General features: G+C 34.8%; 1 protein-coding gene across 5 annotated transcripts in view; it reads left to right on the forward strand.

Annotated features, from left to right (window-relative positions):
- Window positions 1-24,063, forward strand: part of PPIG (peptidylprolyl isomerase G) — a 40,781-nt gene that overhangs the window by 11,526 nt on the left and 5,192 nt on the right. For 4 of the 5 annotated variants that reach the window (XM_042949052.1, XM_042949049.1, XM_042949053.1 and 1 more), the window contains 9 exons: window positions 3,286-3,363; window positions 3,455-3,529; window positions 4,099-4,206; window positions 4,814-4,858; window positions 6,147-6,234; window positions 11,289-11,318; window positions 11,409-11,548; window positions 21,990-22,203; window positions 23,221-23,388. In XM_042949052.1, coding sequence (XP_042804986.1) covers window positions 3,303-3,363; window positions 3,455-3,529; window positions 4,099-4,206; window positions 4,814-4,858; window positions 6,147-6,234; window positions 11,289-11,318; window positions 11,409-11,548; window positions 21,990-22,203; window positions 23,221-23,388 — 929 coding nt within the window. In that variant the 5' untranslated portion in view covers window positions 3,286-3,302. Of the gene's footprint in view, window positions 1-1,634; window positions 1,683-3,285; window positions 3,364-3,454; window positions 3,530-4,098; window positions 4,207-4,813; window positions 4,859-6,146; window positions 6,235-11,288; window positions 11,319-11,408; window positions 11,549-21,989; window positions 22,204-23,220; window positions 23,389-24,063 lie in introns of those variants that run through there. The other variant, XM_042949050.1, reaches the window with a different exon arrangement.

The raw sequence follows: 24,063 nt of genomic DNA on the forward strand, positions 1-24,063 counted from the left end.
TAATGTGGCTACTACAAATTTAAAACTTACGTATGTGACTCATGTTTCTATTGGACAGTGCTAGTTTAGGTTCTTGAAATGCATGGAAAGACATTTTGAATTTTTTTTTTTAAGTTTATTTTTAGAGGGACATAGCACGCGTCGGGAAGGGGCACAAAGAGAAGGAGGGGTAGAGAGAGAATCCCAAGCAAGCTCTGCATTGTCAGTGCAGTGCCCTATGCAGGGCTTGAACCCATGAAACTGTGAGATCATGACCTGAGCCAAAACCAGGAGTTGGACAGTTAACCCACTGAGCTACCCAAGCACCCCCATGGAAGGACATTTTTATTAAATGTGATAGATGTTAGAAAATATTAGGCAGGGGAATGAAGTGGTAAATGTACTTTTAAAGAATCATTCCACTTTGGTTATTCTAATGAGAATAGAAAATAGAGAACTAAGTAAAAGCAAGGAAAACCAATTAGGAGGCTATTGCAACATTCCAGATAAGAAATAATAATAATGGTAAAGATGGTGGGAGCATGTGGGATTTTTGGGGTTTTTTGGTTTTTTTTGGGTTTTTTTTAGAGGGCAAGTTGGGGAGAGGGGCAGAGAGAATCTTAAGGGCCTCAGCACGGAGCCCAACACAGGTCTCAATTCCACAATCCTGGGATCATGACTCGAGCTGAAATCAAGAGTCGATGCTCAATCCCCAGGTACTCCAGGATAATTTTTGAAGCTAAAATTCAGTCAGTGCCAAGCCGACTTCCTAATAGTTTGAATAATGGGCTGTGAAGGAAAGTGCAACCAAAGACGATGGACAGTAATAATATTTACTGAGTTCTGAGAGAACTGGGGATAAAGAAGTAAAGTTTTGTTCTAGATATATTATTTTTAATAAAGTAAACTTTTTATTGAAATGTAACATAGCATACCAAAAGCTACATAAAATGTAAGTGTAGCTCAATGTTTTCCCAAAGTGAATTCCCCTATGTAAACAGCCCTCAGAATAAACAAAACAAACACTATACTGGTAGCTCCCACTTGTGATCATAAAACTCCATAAATTAGTGGTGGTATTCATTGCAGTTTCGAGGTCCCAGAGCTATAGGATTTTTTACATTGTGCTCTAGAATTGAGAAACTTGGAAAATTATCAAAGGTGTGTCTAAAAGGTTAAGGGTGGGGCGTCTGGGTGGCTCAGTCGGTTAAGCATCAGACTTCAGGTCATGCATGATCTCATAGCTCGTGAGTTGGGGTCCCACATGCTTCTGATTCTGTGTCTCCCTTTCTCTGCCCCCAACCCCCAGCTCACATACACACACACACACACTCTCTCTCTCTCTCTCTCTCTCTTAAACATTTTAAAAAAAGTTAAAAAATAAAAGGCTAAGAGTAACTAGGGATTTTTCTGACCTGTCATAAATGATGCCTGGTTTTCCAACTGGGAGTTTGTTTTCAAGAATTCAGTACTGTATGTAGGAAATTAACTGTAATTATAAGCTATTTGGGGCAGTATTATCTATACCATAGTAATCATTTTGTAATAATAGAAATCTCCAACTGGGATATTGTGGTTAAACAAGTAGCTGTAGAAGTTTCTTTGGAGGAAAATAAATCATTAATATTTCTCTTCTCTTCCTCCACCCCCAAAAGTAGAGAAGAAGGCCTACAAAAATTATTTTGAAGATAAAGGATAATCAGGTACTAAGTAGTTTTTAAGATAAGATAGTTTCCTCAGATTTATGGATTCAACATACCCTCAATTTCAAGTGTGCAGGAATTGAAATTCTATACAAGTAAACACTTAATGCAACTAACTTGGCAAGATCCTAAAATTACTAAGTTTTTTTTGTTGTTTCATTGTTTTCAGGAAGTCTATGTAGCCTACTGGAGGATTGAAAGTTTAGATTTTTTGCTTTGTTTCATGTGAAACAAATTCTAATATCTATTTTACCTGTTAGAAATAAAATTGAGAAGTCATGAGAAAATGGTATTTTCCCCCTTTCCCATACAGTAATGCCAAAAGTGAATATGCAACACTTGGGTTGAATTTTAATGCAATATAATCTATCTTTTGTGTAATTTAATCCCCAATTTATGTGTTTGGGGTCCGTAAAATTGATAAGGGATGTTGGTAGATATATAAACCTACATATGTGATGAAATTTTGTAGAGCTAAATAACAGGCACAAAGATGAGTGCCAGTAAAACGGAAATGTGAATGGAATGAAGGATTATATCAACGTTGTTCTGCTTTTACGCTACAGTTGTGCTATTATACAACAGTTTTCTAAAATGTTATCATGGGAGGAAAATGGGTAAAGTACACACTGTATATTATTTCTTACAATCTACATTGAAGCTACCTAAAAATTGATAAAAGGAGGAATCTATTTAGGATGGAGGATATAGATTTTTCACAGCTTCACTGGACCTTTTGCAGAGCTACCAGCTTAGGATAATTTTCAGAAAAGCGTATACATTTCAATCTCTGTTCTGAGCCGATGAAACTGTCATTTTTATAGTCCATAATTTTGGATGCTGTTTAAACTAAGTACCTTTGTTTCTTCTGCTCTTCGCCTTAACCTGTCATTTCCCATCAGGAATCATGATTGAAACATCTAAGTCCTTCAGATAAATGCCTTAGCAAAAGAATGTTAAATAATAGCTATCTGCTATATAGATAAAAGTATTCACACAGAGTAGTATGTCACCTATTGGTGTTTTTTGTCTACACTAGTATATCACTATAGGCTCTTGCTCATGATCAGAAAATAGCCTCATATGTAATGTGCTTTTACTCAGGAAGGAAACCTACTATATATTTCTATCATTAAAATATCCCACTTTCTTCCTTGATAACTTATTTTTGGTATTTTTTAGGAATTTGAATGTTTTTCTTTTTTAAACACCATTGTAATCAAAACTTTTGTTTTTGTTTCCAAGGAGCAAAAGGGTTGGATCAGTCTGTCCTTGATTTTTCTCTATTTAATCTTGTGGAGTTCACTCATCATACAGACAATACAATTTTCTGTTTGAGTGGCAATGTATGTTCAGTTATTAAAATAAAAGTTTTATTATATTATGGCTAAGGCCTTTCTTTTATGTCTTTTCTATTTGCTTCACAAAATGCAATCTACTCCCCCCCCCCCCCAAGAAAGAATCTATATTTTCATGGAAGTAAATATCAAAATAAGTTCAACTAAATTTCCAGTTTATGCTCCAGAATTTTTTCCCCAGAAATTCATAAAAAATTTTTTTTGCTGTTTTGGTCTGTTTGCCTGAAACTGCATTTTATTCATAGATTGAAGTATTGGAGCCATGGGAATAAAGGTTCAGCGTCCTCGATGTTTTTTTGACATTGCCATTAATAATCAACCTGGTAAGAAAATTAGTATTCCTATATAACATTTATAAATGAATATTTAATATTTTAAATTGGTAAAGTATAAACCAGCTTCTTTCTTTTTCAGCTGGAAGAGTTGTCTTTGAATTATTTTCTGATGTGTGCCCCAAAACATGCGAGAACTTTCGTTGTCTTTGTACAGGTTTGTTGACATTTTCAGTTGCCCTGATGCTAGTCCCATTTGACTATGGTTTTAATTTTCTTATTTAACAGATTTTAGATTTCCCCATGCAGATTATGTACCATTGCCCAGGATGTGAAAGTAATTCTTAGAAATACTACTTAGTTGAGAGTGAGTGAGAGAGCACATAATTGGGGGAGAGGAGCAGAAGGAGAGGGAGAGGAAGAGAGAGAGAATCTTAAGCAGGCTCCATGCTCAGCACAGAGCTTGATGCAAGGCTCAATCCCATGACCCCCTGGGGTAATGACCTGAGCTGAAATCAAGTGTCGAATTCTCAACTGACTGAGTCACCTAGGTGCCCCTAGAAATACTACTTGCAATGGGCTTTTATCTGAGATTGATTTCTACATTTCTACACTCTCCAGAAAAACACTGGTGATTTTTAAATGAACTTAAAAAAAAATTCACAATCTACATAGTTCAAGAGAGGTATATTTTACAGGGAAAAGCTTTCCTCATTAATTTTTCTTTAATACTGCCTGCTTGATTTTTTTCCTACTAAATGGCTTACTAATTTTTCTTCTCTGTAGGTGAAAAGGGGACAGGGAAATCAACTCAGAAACCATTACATTATAAGAGTTGTCTCTTTCACAGAGTTGTCAAGGATTTTATGGTTCAAGGTGGTGACTTCAGTGAAGGTAAGACTTTGAATCCCACAAAAGAAAATCATAATACTTTGTTAGGTATCATAGACCTTAAAGTTAGACAAGTCTCTAGAAGTACTCACAGACAAAAAGAAGGAGGCACATAGGAGATTTTACTTTTGATGCATGAATTAATTTCATAAATGTGCTTCTGAATTAAAAAACACTATTCATCTCGTAGTAATTTGTCAGTGTGTGTGTTTGGTTTTGTCAAAACTAGTAATCCTTAACTATAATATAGTTTTTACCTATACTTTTAAATTGTAAAAACACTGAAATTGTATTTTTAAAGACATTTTGGGAAAAAATCTAATTTTTGTTCAAAGATCTACATAATCACTAGAATCTGAGTGTTCTTTTTTCCACAAATCTTAATAGAGACTTTGTCACATTCTTAACTCTTGTATCATAGAGAAAAGAAAGTAATTTGGGATCTTGTCAGTATTGACTTTAATATCTTTTATGATTTGCTGTGAACCTTTGAGTATTTTTAATTCAAAGTCATTTAAGCACCTACTTTGTAAGAAGCATTTTGTTTAGGTGGCGCCTTCAAAGAGATTACTGTCTTGGGAGTTCAAGAGTCCATGTTTCTCATTCTTAGGGAATGGACGAGGAGGGGAATCTATTTATGGAGGATTTTTTGAAGGTAAAGATGTTTACATTTAAATTGTATTTTTAATGTTTTCTGTATTTCCTTTTTCTCTATTGAATCAATAAGATTATTAAACAGTATACTAATATCCAACTGCAGTCAGTGAATCCAAAAGTTAATCTTTTTGTGAAAAAATTTATATGATAGACTTTTTATAGAGGTAGGATTTTTTGTGTGTTTAGAACATTAATACATCATATTATTTGAAGGGTTTCAATGATCTATAATAAAGTCTTAGAATTATAGTGCTAGATTGGGCACTTCCACAGCTTAACCTTAATCTTTATTAAAACAGATTTAGCAATATTTCATACTAACAGTACTCACATGTTTAGTGGGTCCATTTTTCTGTGCATTTTTTTTATTTGTTTATTTTTTAAGTTTATTTATTTTGAGAGAGAAAGAGAGTGAGCATGAGCAGGGGAAGGACAGGGAGAGAGTAAGAGAAAGAGAATCCCAAGCCAGCGTGGAGCCTGATGCAAGGGCTTGAACCCAGAAACCGTGAGATCATGACCTGAGCCGAAACCATAAGTCAGATGCTTAACCAACGGAGCCACCCAGGCTCCCCTTCTGTGCACTTAAAAAAAAAAAATCCCTTTGATATTTTAAACTTTGGATAATGTTTTTCTCAAATTAAAATTTTCTCTCTGGAATTTTTTATTAATGTGAAGATTATTTGAAAGACTATAAACATGAATGTGGAAATAATTTCGTATTTCATATTTTTCACTTCAGGAATTCAGTAAAATTTTATTTCACGTTCTACTTGGGTGGTTCTCATATTCGAATCCAAGATTGGAAAGCAAGCTACTCTTTGCAATAAATGATGCTGTGGCAGAGATTAAGTTAATGAGTGCCTCTCTGTGCTTAAAATAACCATATGTGCTTTTTTGTGCTCAGAAAAGAAACAGGAAGTGTAAAAGAATCCTATCTGGTTTCTTTCTCTTCCTTTTTTAGGAACGTTTTATTTTTTTGTTTGAATAAGCAAAGAAAATTGTGTTGTCTTTTCCAAAATGATATAAAAGACAAGTAAATGCAAATGGAAAGAAGGGGAGGGTGATAATAGTATTTGAATTTATAGCAAGGGATTGAAAATTAGATGTTTTAATCTAAAAAGGTGGAAGAAGGAATTGGTTAATATTTGATTCTTTCTTCTTTTAACCTTTTATCTAAATTTTGTCTGGTGCTACAGAGCACATATGAAAATAAGATATGAAGAGTGAAAATGAAATTTTTTGGAGTTTATGCCTATAATATAACTGAAAACTTCGCTTCTCTGTAGATGAGAGTTTTGCTGTTAAACACAACAAAGAATTTCTCTTGTCTATGGCCAACAGAGGGAAGGACACAAACGGTTCACAGTTCTTCATGTAAGTATTTATGCTGTGATCATTTAAAATATCCCTTTTTTGGTGTGTCATTTCTCATTGATTGCTAATAAATAGGAGAGGGATCCATAATGGGGAAAATTTTTGAAGGAAGGGGAACAGTGAATTGTTGGAGAGAGTAAAATTGTTAAAAGTGAAATTGAACTGTACTGCTTAAGTTTCCAAATGATGAAGACTTGTCAAAACGACACAGGAGCCAGACTGAAGGGGTAAGGTTCCCCCTGGCCAGATTAGGAAAATTTGAGCATCAAAATAAATAATGATAGTATCGGATTATTAAATAAAATAGAAATCCAGCAGCCCGTACAGGTATAAATAATAAATGAATAAATAACAAGGGAGAAGACAAAGCTGTTTCTTAGTAGAATGTCAGCTAATAAATTTAAAAGGAATGATAGAAAAGTCACCATTTTGTAGTCATCTCCATAATGACTGATTGAGGAAAGAATTATCTATTTAGAGCACAAATTTAATAATAAGAATATTTGCAGAGTATCTCTTTATAAATTACTTGTTTACAAAGAATGAAATGCAGTTGATTCTCATTATTCAAAGATTCTATATTTGTGAATTTGCGTACTTACTAAAAATTATTTATAGCTCCAAAGTGGGTACTGCTAATGCTTCCAATTCTGAACCCCAAAAAGTTTTGGGCAGGACTCTTCAACAGTGCATATTTTTTATCACGTCCTATCGGTACAGATTTGCTCTCCTCCTCAATAGACTCTCCTTGTCTCAGAAGAACTTAATCTGTAAGCACCATATGGCTTATTCCAGTGATTTACTATTCCATATTTGTAATTCCCGTCTTCAATAGTGAAAAACCTGGCTCCCATTATCTTCAGAATTTCTACCCATTTGCTGAATTCTATTTAAAAACTTGCTATTCTATTCTATGAAAAGTAACCTACTAACTAGAGTTGCTATTTACTTATAGTTATTTTTGTTTTTAGACCGAGGGTATGTAGTTAAAATACTGTGTTTAAAAGTGGCTCAGATTAGTGCCGTTTGGTGTGAATTTTGTGTGGTTTTGGTGTGAATTTTGTGTGGTTTTGTGGCTCAAAATATGTTAGGTTGATTTGTGTATGATTATATTTTGTTCTCTCACCATGATTAGTTTTTAGTTTTTTTTTTTTTTTTAAGTTTATAAAACGTGATTCAAAAAGAATACCTCTTAAGTATCGCTCCCACCTAACTTTTCACTCCATTGCCATTCCCCATTTTTTCATCCCATTCCCATCCATCCATATTAGTAACCAAACCTTATTAGTTTCTGGCTTATCTTCCTCTATTTCTTTTTACAAAAATAAGCACAGATACATATATATTTTTTTTATTTTCCTTTTTTTCTTACACAACAGATAGCATACTACATACAGTGTTTTTTGTTCTTTTCACTTAGCCATATATCCTGGAAATCACTCCATATCAGTTCATAGAGATCCTTTTCATTTATCTTGCAGCTGCATATTACTCTGGTGTGTGAATAGACTCTAGTTCATTCAACTAATTGCCTTTTTAAGGCAATTAATTGTCTTTCTGATTTTTTAAATGAAAACAATTTATATCATGTTGGTCGTAGAAAAATAAGAACACAGGTAAATAGAAGAAAAAATTCCTGTCCCCAGAATGTCTTTCTCTGCAATAAAAATGTAACCTAAATGTTGCATATACTCTATAAACAACTTTGGATACAATATAAATCTCTGCACATAGCTAAGTATTAATATTTTGATAGCTATACGTGAATCCATTGGTTGAATGTACTATGCTTTATTTGTCTAATTTTTTTTTAAGTTTATTTATTTATTCTGGGAGAGACCAAGAGAGTGAGCATGCAGGGGAGGGACAGAGAGAGGGAGAGAGAATCCCGAGCAGGCCTGCAGGATCAGTGCAGAGCCTGATGCAGGACTTGAACCTACAAAACCGTGAGATCATGACCTAAGCTGAAATCAAGAGTTGGATGCTTAACTGACTGAGCCACCGAGGACCCTCTTTATTTATCTAAATTTTGAACATTTGGCTTGCTTCCTGGTTTTCAAACTGCTGCAGTGAACATTGTTGTACCTATTGTTTGAAGCATTTTTAACTATTTTACATAAGTTGCTAGAAGTTTACTAGTGAAATGTTTACATATTTTTAAGTCTTTCTATATATATATATTGCTATATAATGTACTCTAGTATCAACAGTATAGTATGCAAGTTCCAGTGTCACCAGATCCTCAACAACACTGTTATCATTTGTTTGTTTTTAAATTAAAACCCTTCCCGTGCTATCCAAAACTTCTGTTAAGTTTATGTAATCCTTCACGTATATTCTCAGAATCTTCACTCTATGTGTTGATTTTCCCTTATCTCTCTTAATTTCTAGGTAACCCTTCTTTAACTTGTGTTTTGTTTTTATTGTTTTTAAAGGAGACAACTTCAGTTTTTTAATCTTAAACTTTTTTATTGTGGCAACATATGTGATATGAAATTTGCCATTTTAATCATTTTTAAATGTATAATTTAATGGTATTAATTATATTCACAATATTGTGCCACTGTCACCACTATTTCCAAAATGGTTTCATTGTCCCAGAAACCCATTTCTTTTTACCCTCAGCCCCTGGTAACCTCTATTCTGTTTTCTGTCTCCATGAATTTCCTATTCTAGATATACAAGCAGGGGCGCCCGGGTGGCTCAGTCGGTTGAGTGTCCAACTTCGGCTCAGGTCGTGATCTCACAGTTCGTGAGTTTGAGCCTCACGTTGGGCTCTGTGCTGACAGCTCAGAGCCTGCAGCCTGCTTCACATTCTGTGTCTCCCTCTCTGCCCCATCCCCACTCATGCTCAGTCTCTCTCTGTCTTAAAAATAAATAAAACATTAAAAAAATTTTTTTTAGATCCACAAGCAGAATCATGCAATATTTGTCTATGGTTAACTCTGTGAGGAACCATTAAACTGTTTTCCACAGTGGTTGCATCATTTTATATTCCTGTCAGCACTGTACAAGAGTGCTCGTTTTTCTGCTCCTCTTCAATACACTTTTTCACCAATTCGAGAATGACCATGAAAACGCAGAGTATTGGTTTAGGGGTTATAAATGAATTCTAGTGAGGAAGTGAATTTGTAAGTTACGGAATCTGTGAAGTGAGGTTTGACTAAATCTAGATACAAAATATATGTATACGTTGAATGTAACATGTAATACAAATACACATAGGGTATACACAATGGTTTTTACATCTCTAAATAGTTTAAGCAACTTCAGGTGAACATATCTGTTGTAGGAAGAAAACAGTAAGGGGTTAGTTTTACATGTAAGGTGAACTTATGAAAATACATGAACATGTTTGAATTTTTGTTAATTAGTATCATGTGGGCTTTAACTAAAGGTTAGCTTGGCTTGTGTTCCTTCTTCCAAATTTCTAGTGCCTTTTCAAAAACTTTTTTTAATGTTTATTTTTGAGAGAGACAGAGTGCAGGTGGGGGAGGGGCAGAGAGGGAGGGAGACACGGAGTCTGAAGCAGGCTCCAGGCTCTGAACTGTCAGCACAGAGCCCAGTGTGGGGCTCCCAACTGATGACTCAGGAGATCATGACCTGAGCTCAAGTCGGACGCTTAACCGACTGAGCCACCCAGGCACCCCATCTAATGCCTTGTTTGATAAGATTCTTTAACATAATAAATGATATACAGTGTCCATCTTCATTCTACACCAATACCAATCTTCTTAACTACAAAGATTTTAAGTTTGGTGTGGAGTAGAAAAAAAGATGTTACAAAATTACTTCATTTGCAGGACTTTTTGCTTATTTTGAATTTTGTCAAAAGTTTTAATCCAGATTTCTTCAATGTGAAGTTTGTTTGTATATCAGGGAAAATAAACTCGAAGGTCTTTGGATCTTCGGTAACATAAGCCAGTAAAGCCTGCTGGGACAAGAATCTAAACTGATAATCCATGTACTAAAAAGATAGGGATAGTCAGCCCGGCGTTCCAGAAGGTCTGAATTCTGGATTTTTGAGTGAAAGTATCCAAAACTTTTAATGTTGGCAACTAATTAAAATTTTTACAAACACTATATGGACCATTTCTGTTCTAGTCAACAGAACACATGTGAGGCCCATCTGAATATATACAGTAAGTCCCCTTTTATTCACGGGAAGTACGTTTCAAAGATTCCCCCCAGTGGATGCCTGAAACTTCATATAGTACTGAACTTTCTATATATTACATGTTTTCCTATATAGACATGCCTGTGATAAAGTTTAATTTACAATTTAGGGATAATAAGAGATTAACAACAATAGCAAAAAGAACAATACACTGTAACAAAAGTTATATGAATGTGGTCTCTATCGGAATCTCTTACTGTATTGTACTTACCCTTCTTATGATGTGAGATGATAAAATGCCTACCTGATGAGATGAAGTGAGGTGAATAACAGGCATTGTGGTGTAGTGTTAGGTTACTTTTGAACTGATAGTATGTCAGATGGAGGATCATCTGCTTCTAGACTGGACTGACCACAGGTTACCATAGGTGACTGAAAGTGTGGAAAACAAAACCACAGTTATGCAGTTGATCGGTGTTTTAACTGTTTAAAATGTTAAGGTTGAAAAAGCACTATTGTTAAACCCATAAACTAGTGGAATCTTTTGTTAAATTGTGGTCTGTTCATACAATAGAATTTATAAAAACCATAGAACATTCTACATGTTCAGTAAGAACCCAGGCACATGCAAGAAACGTGGATGAATGGAAATAACACCAAAATGTCAACTTTAGTTAACGTGTAAGTTCTCAACAATGAGTGGTATTACTTTCATGATCAGAATGAGTTTTTGAAAATACATTATGTAGAAGGCATCTTGAATTTTTTCTGTTCGACTTAAGGTTAATGTAATAAAATTCTATTATGTTAAAATAGCATGTGATTTCTTTGTATGCAGCTTTGTTTCCAATGCAGTTATTTTCTTTTCCTTTTTAGAGATGCTAACTTTGTTTTTCTCTGACTTTGTTTTTATTCTTCTGTCTGATGACTTCCAAAGAACAACGAAGCCAACTCCTCATTTAGATGGGTAAAGATTATTTTAATTTATTTTTTGACCACTTTAAATTAATGTTAAAATTAAAAGCTTTTATTTAATCATCTTTACTTTACTCTTTAGGCATCATGTTGTTTTTGGGCAAGTGATATCTGGCCAAGAAGTTGTAAGAGAGATAGAAAATCAGAAAACAGATGCAGCTAGCAAACCATTTGCTGAGGTGCGGATACTCAGTTGTGGAGAGCTAATTCCCAAATCTAAAGGTAAAAACAAGCACATATTTCTGATAATTCTTACGCATGCTAAACGATCAGAGACATTCTAAATTGTTGGTGTGAAATTCATACTAATGTGAATATATATATGAGGCATTTGTGTTTTCTGAGTGTCTTTTATCTTCACACTTTGTTCATTTACCACGGAGTCATCTAGTTTTCCCATTTAAAAAAAAAAATGAATGTTTATTTACCTTTGAGAGAGAGGGGGGGAGTCACAGTGTGAGCGGGGGAGGGGCGGAGAGAGAGGGAGACACAGATCCGAAGCAGGCTCCAGGCTCTGAGCTGTCAGTACAGAGCCCAACACAGGGCTTGAACTTACAAACCATAAGATCATGACCTGAGCCAAAGTCAGACGCTTAACCGACTGAGCCACCCAGGTGCCCCTCTAATTCTCCCTTCTTGTTAATTTGCTATAATTTATCCTTCTCCTTCCACTTTGTTTTGGGGTTTTGTTTTGTTTTGTTTTGTTTTTTAACTGTAGTTGTATAAATAGCATGGTAAATAAATACTCTTCTAGAGAAAGACACAGTGAGGGGACGATGACAATTGAAGAGAATAACATAAAGAAACTTCAGGGAATAATTATTTCCCTTTATGCACTACTGAGATTCAGAAGTATTTGGAATATTTGAGAAACTTCTTTACTTAGACCAGAACATTTGAAATTAACATGACCAATAGTTTGGTATGATATTATGGAACTTTGTTTACTTAATATTTTTTTGTTTGCTTAATGTTTTAAGTGTTTATATTATATATGTGAAATACGTAACTGCCATTATTTTTGACAAATATTGGGTCCTTCATTACCCTAAAATTAATGGGGTGAGATTACCTGTGTAGAAAACAATAAAATAATAAATGGACTGTATTCTTCCTATTCTTACTAGTCTAGGGAATAGTATCCATACTTAGTTTTTCACGTTTAACGAATGTGAGAGTCATCTATAATCTTTTCTTTTCTTTTTTTTTTTTTTTTTTTTTTAATTTATTTATTTTTGAGAGAGAGAGAGACAGACAATCCCAAGCAGGCTCCATACTGTCAAGCACAGATGCACGCGGAGCTCCATCGCACAACCAAACTGAGATCATGACCTGATCCAAAGTCACAAGTCTGACACTTAAGCAACTCAGCCACCTAGGTGCCCCTATAATCCATTCTGATCCTTACAATAACTCTGTACTAATTTCTCCCATTTTACAGATGAGGATAGTCAAGAAGATTAAGGTTTTTACCACAGCAGGGAACTAAGCTTCAAACCCAAGCTTGCTGGCTCCAGATTTAGAGCCTTTTCTGTTATGTATTGCTAACTCATTAAAGTCTTTAACATTCTTTTCAGAATTGCCCTAAGTAGAACATTCTGTTCTCAAGTTTTAGGTATACTGATTTCCTTTGTGTCATTTAGAAATAGGCACATTTGTTTTCTTTTAATTTAAAAACACCCAAACTAGTCATAGAAGCTTATTTTTAATTTTCTGTTTTCTGTATTCCACTTCGATTCTGATAATTTTCTTCTCTGTCATATTAAATATATATATACTTTGTAAACCATTGCAGGAATATGCTGCAGCTCATAATGGGACTGTTTATATAACTTGCTGGTATTCATAAGGCTGGCTGTCTATCTTTATGTACAAACAACATGTATAATATATGTTTTGTGTTTGTGAAGATCCAGTGAAGAATGAGATGTTACTGAGTATCTTACATTAAAAAAAACAAAAACAGTGTATTAATGTTTGCAAATTTTACACCCTGATACTAATACTTAATCCTTAAGACTGTTAGTATCATTGGAATATTTTCGTTTAAGGCATTATTTCTTCTCACATCATCTAGGAAATTTTTATCTTTTATTTTCTACTAAAAACTTGGGTTTTTTCTTGTACTTTATGTCTCTTGTGCCTCTTTAAGGTCTCTTGTGTTAGGATATATTCTCTGCTTATAAAAGTTAAGGATACTGTGGTATATATATTTAGAAAGAAATTGGGGTAATAAATGCACATTTTAAACCATAAGCATAGATTTTCTAATAAATTTGGTGTAAACATTCTTTTAGTAATAAAAGGTCAGTGTTTGAATTATTGCTGAAAGAATGAGAAAGTGAATGAGTGCACTCTTTGTATGTTATTATTTGTCTTCATAATGTATTTTCACATGTAGAAATAAATGCTAATTTTGCTGATGCCATTGTGACCAGACAGTTGTGCTGAAAGTTGATGTAGTGTCCTACTGTGTGTCCCTCAAACTCTTGCTAAGGAAGCATACCTTGCCCTTATCAGTTTTAGCAGGTGGGGAGGGAACATTTGGCCCTTTATTAGTGTCTGCCCAGGAGTTCATGTAAAGGTCAAGTGTGTTTTAAGCCATACTCCCATGCCTACCCTGTTCTGGTCTATACTGTGGAAATATGAAAAGATCTTTATATTTGAAGTCACAAAGTTTGGAACCTATTACCCTGCAGTCCTTTAATTACTATTCAGAACATTGGTCAGAATGGATTTTGTCATGCATCTATATAATCTTTTTTTAGGCAGAGCTGTGTCTCACATCCAATTTGTAAGTTTGATGGCCTCCTTACAGCTTTAAATTGGAAACAGTCAGAAAGCTTAATGCAACACTGTGGTGTTCATCATTATATTTAAAATCTTGTTTGAGAGATTTACACCCCAGTTTAAAAAGAAATAAATACAGAATCTTTTTTTTTCTTTTTCTAACTTCCTGAAAGAAAACAAAAAGACTTCTGAAGAATTCTGACTGTCTGGGCCCACCTGTATATGGTCTTGGTGAGTCTGGGCAATCTTCTTGGGCCTTTATCCCTTTTGCTGTTGCAGAATTGGAAATTCTGTTTTTTGTAGCTATTTGAATATACCTGAGAAGGTTCAGAGTTAAGAAAAAGAACCTTCCAACACATGTAGGAATGGAACACTGGAGGCTAATAAAAACTGCATTTCTGTAGAGGCTGTCAAGGGACAGAATGGAGGATGGAACATAGACCACCAAAGAATGAAACCACTACTTAAGTCAAGCTGCTTACTGATTTTTCAGGAGTTGGCATGACCTCAGGTTAAAAGAGAGGTCTGTACACACCTTGACCATGCAATAAGAGATGGGGCCATTGCTATATTACATAGAGTTTTATATTACAGAAACACAAGTGCTGAGTTACAGATGGATATACAATAGATAGTTGTATGAGTAGAAGTTTTGCCTGTATGTGGTAGGAAACATTGCCTGGCAATACACAAAAAAAACAGAATGGGGGAAACAGTCAGTGAATCTTGTACTCAGGAGATGGTAAAGAACACCAGAGATTCATTTATATAGTAAGAGGATCCCATTCATTGTTCTTAACCTGGAATTAGGAGCAGTGATGATGGAACTTGTGCTGGAAGATAGTGGGATGTTAAACTTAGAAACTATCTAGGAGATGAGACCAGTAATATGAAATGAAAATACCTAAAGGAGACCTATTTTAGGAATAGTTCTATTCTTTATCCTATTTGGTGATGCCCTAGAAATTGCCTTCAATATAAAGGTTTCATGTGAAATTCATTGATATAAAATCTGTAGATCTCAAATAAAATGAATAAGGCAGCATTTTTTTTTTTTTTTTTTTACCTGAAATCTTTACAAGTAAAATGTTCTGGAGTTTGTTTTACTTTATCATACTAGTAGAATCAGTACCTAATTAATAAGATTACACTGTGGGGCGCCTTGGTGGCTCAGTGGGTTAAGCGTCTGACTTCGGCTCGGGTCATGATCTTGCGGTTCGTTCGTGAGTTCAAGCCCCGCGTCAGGCTCTGTGCTGACAGCTCAGAGCCTGGAGCCTGTTTCAGATTCTGTGTCTCCCTCTCCCTCTCTCTCTCTCTCTCTCTCTCTCTCTCTCTCTGACCCTCCCCCGTTCATGCTCTGTCTCTATCTCAAAAATAAACGTTAAAAAAAAAAAAAAAAAAGATCACACTGTACCCTACCCCACCCTCCCAAAAGGTCAGTGAATAGGTTTAGGAAATTCTTTTACATAGTGATAAGCAAATCACATAATCTAAAAAACTATCCAGAAATGGCCCACAAGTTTAAAGTGTTATTCTTTGTTATTTGTTTTCATCCATTATGATTTTTAACTTGCATTGTGGTTTTGCTTTAGGTAGTGTTTCATTTTTACCTTAAGGATACTTAAATGTTTGTTACAGATACTTTGAAATAGATTTTGTGTGAGTGGTAAGGCAAGTAGTAGGGTTTTTTGTTTGTTTTTTTGGCAGTATCCCATTATTGTCATATTTGGAAGTTTTAAAATATCTACAGTTTTTAACATTTAATATATTAATTTGGTTGAAAATTTAGAGGCCAAAAAGGATAGTCAGTCAATGAAAAGTCTTCTTCCAATCTCTGCCCATCAATTTTCATTCCCACATTTTGTATATTGGTGTAAATGTATGTGAATTTTGGTCACATAGAATAAATTCTTAAAAGTGGAATTAATAGACTACAGGGGTCATGCATTTGTAATTTTGGTAGACACTGACAATGAATATAAGAAAATAAATTACCTTCTGGGGCACCTGGGTGGCTCATTCGGTTAATCGTCTGACTTTGGCTCAGGTCATGATCTCATGGTGTGTGAGTTTGAGCCCCATGTCAGGCTCTATGCAGACAACTCAGAATCTGGAGCCTGCTTTGGGTTCTGTGTCTCCCTCTCTCTCTCTGCCCTCTCCTGCTCATGCTATCTCTCTCTCTCTCTCTCTCTCTCTCTCAAAAAAAAAAATAAACATTAGAAAATAAATTACCCTTATATACTTTGCAAAGCCACGTATTGCCGAACTCTGTGTAATCTTTTTTTTTTTTTTTTTTTTTTTTTTAATGTTTGTTTATTTTTGAGTGAGGGAGACAGAGGGCAAGAAGGGGAGGGGCAGAGAGAGAGAGAGGGAGACACAGAATCCAAAGCAGACTCCAGGCTCTGAGCTGTCAGTACAGAGCCTGACATGGGACTTGACTCAATGAACCGTGAGATCATGACCTGAGCCGAAGTCAAGATGCTTAACCAACTAAGCCACCCAGGTGGCCCAACCAAACTTGTAATCTTTACCAGCCTTAATAGGTTAGGGTTTTGTTTTGTTTTGTTTTGTTTTTTTAAGTTTTATTTATCTTGAGAGAGAGAATAGGGCAGGGGCAGAGAGAGAAGTGGGGAAAGAGAATCCCAAGCAGGCTCTGTACTGTCAGTGCAGACCACAGTGTAGGGCTCAGTCTCACAAACTGAGATCATGACCTGAGCTGAAATTAAGAGTCAGTTGCTTAACCAGCTGAGCCACCCAGGCATCACTGATGTTAACGTCTTTTAATTTAAGAACCATTTATATGAACTGATTTCATTCCTTTATCCCTTATCTTTTACTCATTCTATTGTTTTTTCTTTTTGAAATTCCAAGTCACTTTCTGTTATTTCCTTTCTATTTGGAGAAATTCCTTTCGCCATTTGATTGATTGATATATTAGTTTTAGTGATTCAGCAACTCTGTACATTACTCAGTACTCATCGTGATAAGTGTACTCTTAATCCTTTTCACCTATTTCAGCCATCCTGTCCCACTCTGGTAACTATCAGTTTGTTCTCTATAGTCTTATAAGGGGTTTTTTGGTTTGTCTCTTTTTTCTTTGTTCGTTGTTTTGTTTCTTAAATTCCATGTGAGTGAAATTATATGGTATTTGTCTTTCACTGACTGTCTTACTTTACTTAGTATTAATATCCTCTAGATCCATCCATGTTGTTGCAGATGAAAAGTTTTCATTCTTTTTTTATGGCTGAGTAATATTCCATTGTGCATATACCACATCTTTATCCATTCATCTATCAGTGGGGGCAGCTTCCATAATTTCACTATGGTAAATAATGATGCAGTAAACAGGGGTGCATATATCTTTTTGAATTTGTGTTTTTATATTCTTTGGGTAAATACCCAGTAGTGGAATTACTGGATTATAGGGCAGTTCTATTTTTAGTTTTTTGAGGAACCTCCATACTGTTTTCCAGAGTGGCTGCACCAGTTTGCGTTCCCACATATTTATGTATTTCTTAACCATTTAACATGTGTAAAACTCTGCTGCTATTTTTATTAGTTTCTTATTCTTTTTTATGTATCATTGATGAAGTTTGAATTTTGCGCCCCTTTCCCCATTTTTCCCATAAGCCATGTGGTTTTTCTTGTGCAATTTTTCACATATAGCACAGTGATTTATAGGAATACATAGGTTGTATAACAGTGGAACTGACTGTAATTCTTCAAAGCCTTTCTACTTTACTCTTTTCCTTATTGACTATACTCTCTTCTAAATCCATATATATACAATTTATAGTCAGTTTCTTTTTTTTTATATATACATTTTTTAGTGTTTATTTTTGAGAGAGAGAAACAGAGTGCAAGCAGGAGATGGGCAGAGAGAGAGGGAGACAGAGAATCTGAAGTAGGCTCCAGGCTCTGAGCTGTTAGCACAGAGCCTGACATGGGGCTCAAACCCCCAAACTATGAGATCATGACCTCAGCCAAAATTGGACACTCAACCCAGGTGCCCCTATAGTCAGAGTTTTTAGAACACTTAGGACTTACATGTATATTTTCTGATGCTGTTTGCTATTGAGTTCACACTTCTTGGTCTTATTTTCTAAATAGATTGTAAACTCTGTGAGGGAAGGTGCATGTCTTATGAGTTTATTATGGAATTTCCCCATAAACTCTACTATTCTTTATCTTTGTATCCTGGCATCATGGTGGGTATAGATCTATATACTGTTCAGTTAAACATATGGTTGACCTGTGAACACACAGGTTTGAACTGCATGGTTCCACGTATCCATGGATTTTTTTTTTTAATATATAAATATAGTGCAGTACTGTAAATGTGTTTTCTTTCCTTACAGTTTTCTTAATATTTTTCTCTAGCTTATTTTAGGAATACAGTATATAATCCATTAACATACAAAATATGTTACTCGAACAGGCTGTTTGCAGTTAAGTTTTTGTGGAGTCAAAAATTACATGTGGATTTTTGACTGTACAGGGGTTTGGTCATCTGTACTTACTGATCTGAGAAGGATAAAGTTTCAGTCAGATTCTCAAAGTGCCTAAATCATATTTTTATTTTAGTTTTAACACAGATTTTGAGAATCCAGATACATTTTGTTAGAACTAATACTGATTTTGTCATGTCTCTATTTTTTGCCTTTTTACTCTTCTTTAACTTGCCATTTCTTTCTGTCATTTTCTCTCCTTTTCTGAGCAGATCATAGGAAAGGTACATGTAAACTAAATTTCACTTAAAAAGTAATATTGACAAACATCAGAAGAGGACACCTTTTTAACCTTAGAGCTTTCTAAGTTCTCTTCCAGGGCGTTTTTCCTAAAACACAGTTTATTTTCCTTGTATAGCAGATGTCATCTGGTATTCAGGCAGATTATATTACCATACAAATAGTTCCGGCATTTCGTATTGTTGTGATATCTTGCTTCGCTCAGATGTTTTCTTGAAAAGTCATATGTGAACTAAATAATGGTTATTTGAAATATATTCAGTACATTTGGTGGGGAGAATAGGCTTGTTTGTTAAATAAACCAACTGCAGTATATTTCTCATAGGAAAGAATCTCATTGCAAAATATAGGTTGGAGCTAGTAATCATGGTAATCAATTAAAGCATTACTGTATTTATATGGGATATTTTTATTTTGCTTGCCTATTATGTGCTCTTAAATTTTTATTTAGAGTTACTTATTATTAATTTATTCCTTCAGTTGTTTTAAGTTTGATTACCCGTGGCCACCCACCCATCTCTCAGGTTTGTAGTATATATAAGTAGATGTTTCAGTTTATACATGTTTAGATACCTATTCTGCCTCAACAGTAGTAGTCTTGGCTTCAGGTTAACAATTGAACTCATGAGACAAAACAGACTTCATTCAGCACTAAGTTTATTTTCCTTTAAGAAAGGATAATACCAAGGGCTCTTGGGTGGCTCAGTCAGTTTGGCAGCAAACTTTGGCTCATGTCATGATCTCACAGCTCATAGGTTTGGGCTCCACGTTGAGCAGTGTGCTGACAGCTCAGAGCCTGGAGCCTGCTTCAAAATCTGTGTCTCCCTCTTTCTTTGCCCCTCCCCTGCTTGCACTCTGTCTCTCAAACTTTTCAGACAATGAAAAGTTAAAAAGATACACCGGACAGGAAACAGAACAGTTTATACAGCAACAACATAGTGGAGATCTCATGATTTCCAGGCAGAGCTTGTGTATGTCCCAGGCATCTCACACTTGTTATTTTCATGATCCAGAGGAACATGGCTGTGTGATGAAACCATTACCTGGTGTCCCTTCACCTTTTATACCTTGTACCCATTCTCCAATGTGTTAGCATTCATTGGTACTGGAAAAATTATTTTGGCAGTGAACTGCAAGTGCTTGGTAAAGGACATAGTAATTTCAGACCAGTTGTCATTTATCTTGGAATTAGTACACTCCTATGAATTCTGAGTTAAGGGTTTCAAGAATGATATGGCACTTGTGCCTCAGGTGTTCCTGAGGCTAAAGGAAAAGTTATAAACCAGCAGTTAACCCTTTCAGTTAAGGTCTATAAACAACCAGTAGTCCAAAGATGTGTTTTCTTTGTCCTCTGATATTTTTTTATCATGGAAAATATTAACATATACAAAATGGTTGAAGTACTATAACCAAACAACAGTGTTCATTTACCCACCTTCAACAATTAAGTCATGGCCAACCTCATTTTACTTATATCCTGGTCATTTCTCCCTTTGTTATTTAAAAAAAAAATTTTTTTTTTAATGTTTGTTTATTTTTGAGAGAGAGCATGTGTGCACAAGCGAGCCGGTGAGGGGCAGAGAGAGAGGGAAACAGAATCCGAAGCAGGCTCCAGGCTGTGAGCTGTCAGCACAGAACTGACGCAGGGCTTGAACCCACAGACCGCGAGATCATGACCTGAGCTGAAGTTGTGTGCTTAACTGACTGAGCCGCCCACGAGCCCCTCCCTTTGGTACTTTAAAGCAAATTCTAGGCATAACATTTAATCAATAATTTTTTCATTATTTGATCCATAAAATTATTCTTTAAAAAAAATTGTGGTCATAGGTATACACATACACACGTACACCTATCTATATTTCTAAATATTCCTGACTGTTCAAATTTCTAATTATTTCATTAATGTTATTTTTTTTAATATTTGAATTTGAATCCAAGTAAGGTTCAGACATGGGGGTTGTAAGATTCTTTTAATTTTGTTTTTAATAGATTCCCTCTACCATCCCCTTTATGTTTCCTTGAGATTTTTTGTTGTACAAGCTAGGTCATTTATCCTGTAGTGTTTCCCATTATTGCACACAATGGATTATACTGATTGCATCTTTGTTATGTAATTTTTTTTATCCATTTCATATAACTTTGTAGTTAGAGGCAAATTCCTGCTTCATTTATTCTTTGGAAAACTTGTGATAAAGAGCATCTTCCTTTCATCTACTGTTTGTTTAGCCTGTGGCACAGTTTATATAAGGAAAAACAAGTAAATGCTTTATATTTTATTTACCAATATGAACTGATGGATTCTAATATGTTTGATGTGTTCCAGTTTATTATAGTTCTCCATATATTGAATATGTTGTCCCATCTTTGGCCTGATTTCACTTTAAGTCCACCGTGGTTTGAATTAGAATACCTTTAGAGGAGTCAAACTCTATTCGGTTTGTCTTATATTTACCCAGTTCTTGTTGTAGCACACCTGGTTAACCTCACTTATTTATGTTAAGGTGCCTAGTCCTTAAAGCATTGAGTTTGGGAATCCATTTCAATGAAAATAAAATTTCAATTTGAAATTACTTTTTGTAGAGACACCAAATCCTAGTTATTAACCATTGGTAAATGACTGCCCTCTATGCTGAGTCTGCTCTTCAACTAAGCTAAATTTCTTAATCATTAGAGGAATGCTCAGGCATTGAAACCAGCCAATGTCAGCGGAGTCATGTTTCTTATTTTCCACATTCGTGTGGAATATTTTTTTGTATGTGTTATTTCTCTTCTACAGTTCTATCTCTAATCTTGGTAATAAGATAAAAAGTAAAAAACCACAAGAAGATTAGAATCTTGGACTCTTAAATAATTCTATGCTTTTTAGAAACAATCCTTCAAATGTTTCCTAAGATTAGTGTTTTAGACCTGTTATTTTTCCAGTTCCTTAGTGTAGTAGATCAACTTTGATCTGTGAATCCAGAGACCTGTATTCTAACCCTAAATCTTGACTCCTTTCCTGTACCCCTCAGTTCAGATAGCTGGATGAGCTAAGTGTTAAGTACTGGACTTAGTGAGGATCTGCAGCAAATCTAAATTTCTGTCTAAAAAGTGTTGACCAAAAACCTTTTTGTTTTTTATTAAAGCTAAGAAAGAAGAAAAGAAAAGACATAAGTCATCATCATCATCATCCTCCTCATCTAGTGACTCAGATAGCTCAAGTGATTCTCAGTCCTCTTCCGATTCTTCTGATTCAGAAAGTGCTTCTGAAGAGAAATCAAAAAAAAGAAAAAAGAAACATAGGAAAAATTCCCGAAAACACAAGAAAGAAAAGAAGAAGCGAAAGAAAAGCAAGAAAAGGTTTTAACTTTACTTTTATAATACAGGCTTTCTATTCTTATTCCCTTCTGTTTGTAAGTAAATCTATTGGGATTTTGGATCGATTATATGGCAATATGAAAATAGTGAGAAATACTCCATACCATGAAGTAGAAGACCATTCTTTAAAAATATTTATTTATTACTTTTGAGAGAGACAGAGAGCAAGCAGGGGAGGGTCAGAGAGAGAGGGAGACAAGAATCCGAAGGAGGCTCTGAGCTGTCAGCACAGAGCCCAACGTAGAGCTTGAACCCATGAGCTGCAAGATCATGACCTGAGCTAAAGTTTGGATGCTTAGCCGACCGAGCCACGCACGTGCCCCAAGTGTAAGACCATTTTGATTCTATAGTCTATAGATTAAATTTAGGTACATTCATTTCCATTTTCAGTAAAACCATTCAATTCAGTTGTTTCTCTGAACTTAGTGAAATGATCTTTTGGGTTCATAGGTTTATGTTTTATAGGAGGAATAGAGGATTAGTGAGAATTGCAGGAAACCAGTGATTATTGTCTTTATTGTTTGTAACAATCTGTCTTGCTTTTTTAGTCCTTTCTTTTGTTGCTATGATAGCACAAGAGTAAAAGCAAATAATGTCAGTGCATTTACTTTCTTTTCTGTTTTGTCTGAAATAATCTATGTTTGTACTAAAACATGTCTTAATATGTCTTTTGCTTTTAAAGCAATTAATTTCTTTATCTACATTTTTAACTTTTAAATTTATCAGAGTACAGTGCCAATGGAGTTCCATATTTTAGAACCATTTTATTGGAAAATACTTTCTGAGAATGTGATAATGGAAACAGTTGGTTTGGGTTTTGGGTTGGTTTATCAGAGGAATGAAGGAGGATTTTTCCCTTTGTAATTGAATCTTTGCAGTTGGGGGCAGGATGGCATATGTATTGTGACTTCTTAAAAAGGAAAGAAATCCCAACAGTTGGAAATTTGGGACAAGTGCATAATAACCAAATGGAATTTGTTTTGTGTGTTTTCTGTTAAGCGCATCTAGCGAAAGTGAGACTGAAAATCTTGAAGCACAACCGCAGTCTACTGTCCGTCCAGAAGAGATCCCTCCTATACCTGAAAATCGATTCCTAATGAGAAAAAGTCCCCCTAAAGCGGATGAAAAAGAAAGGAAAAACAGAGAAAGGGAGAGAGAGAGAGAGTGGTACGTGAATGTGTATATCTTATAGAGTGCCCTGCACTCTTCATAATCGAACTTTTTTTTAAGTCTTACTTTAAACAGGATTTAATTGGTGACCTTGTCCCAACATTGAAATATTTTTAATAGGATAATGCTAACAAAGGTCCTTTTTGCTAATAACTACATAGCTGATAAGATAAACTGACTGAATAATTCAAACAGATTTTGAATAAAAAGTTACTTTTTAAAAAGTAAGCAGTGCAGATACCAAAAAGATGTGTACCAATTCCACTTCAATTCCATTTAAAACAAGCTTACTGTGTTATTTGAATATATTAAACTTTACTTTTAAAAAAGTAAGAACCTTTAATAGGGCAAAAAGGCTGTTTTCCATGTCTAATTTATAGTATTCTAGTAATGAAAATTGATATCATATAGAACTTCTTCGAAGATTTTTCTCCATAAATTCATGTAATTAGTATTAGTAGGCTTTTTGATTCTTTATAAATCATTTTAATAATTATGTGCAAAAACAGAAAAAAGATTGAGACCTTTTTCTTATTTATGACTAGAAATTTGTTGTTATAAAAGTAATAAAATTCAGAGTATCTCCCCTATACTTTCACACTACAGTAAAAATATAAAAATAAGTCTTAGTGTAAAAAAAAAAAGTTTTAGTTGTGTGAAACTTGAGATAAT

This window comes from Panthera leo, chromosome C1 (assembly GCF_018350215.1).
Source record: "Panthera leo isolate Ple1 chromosome C1, P.leo_Ple1_pat1.1, whole genome shotgun sequence".
NCBI classification, from domain to species: domain Eukaryota; kingdom Metazoa; phylum Chordata; class Mammalia; order Carnivora; family Felidae; genus Panthera; species Panthera leo.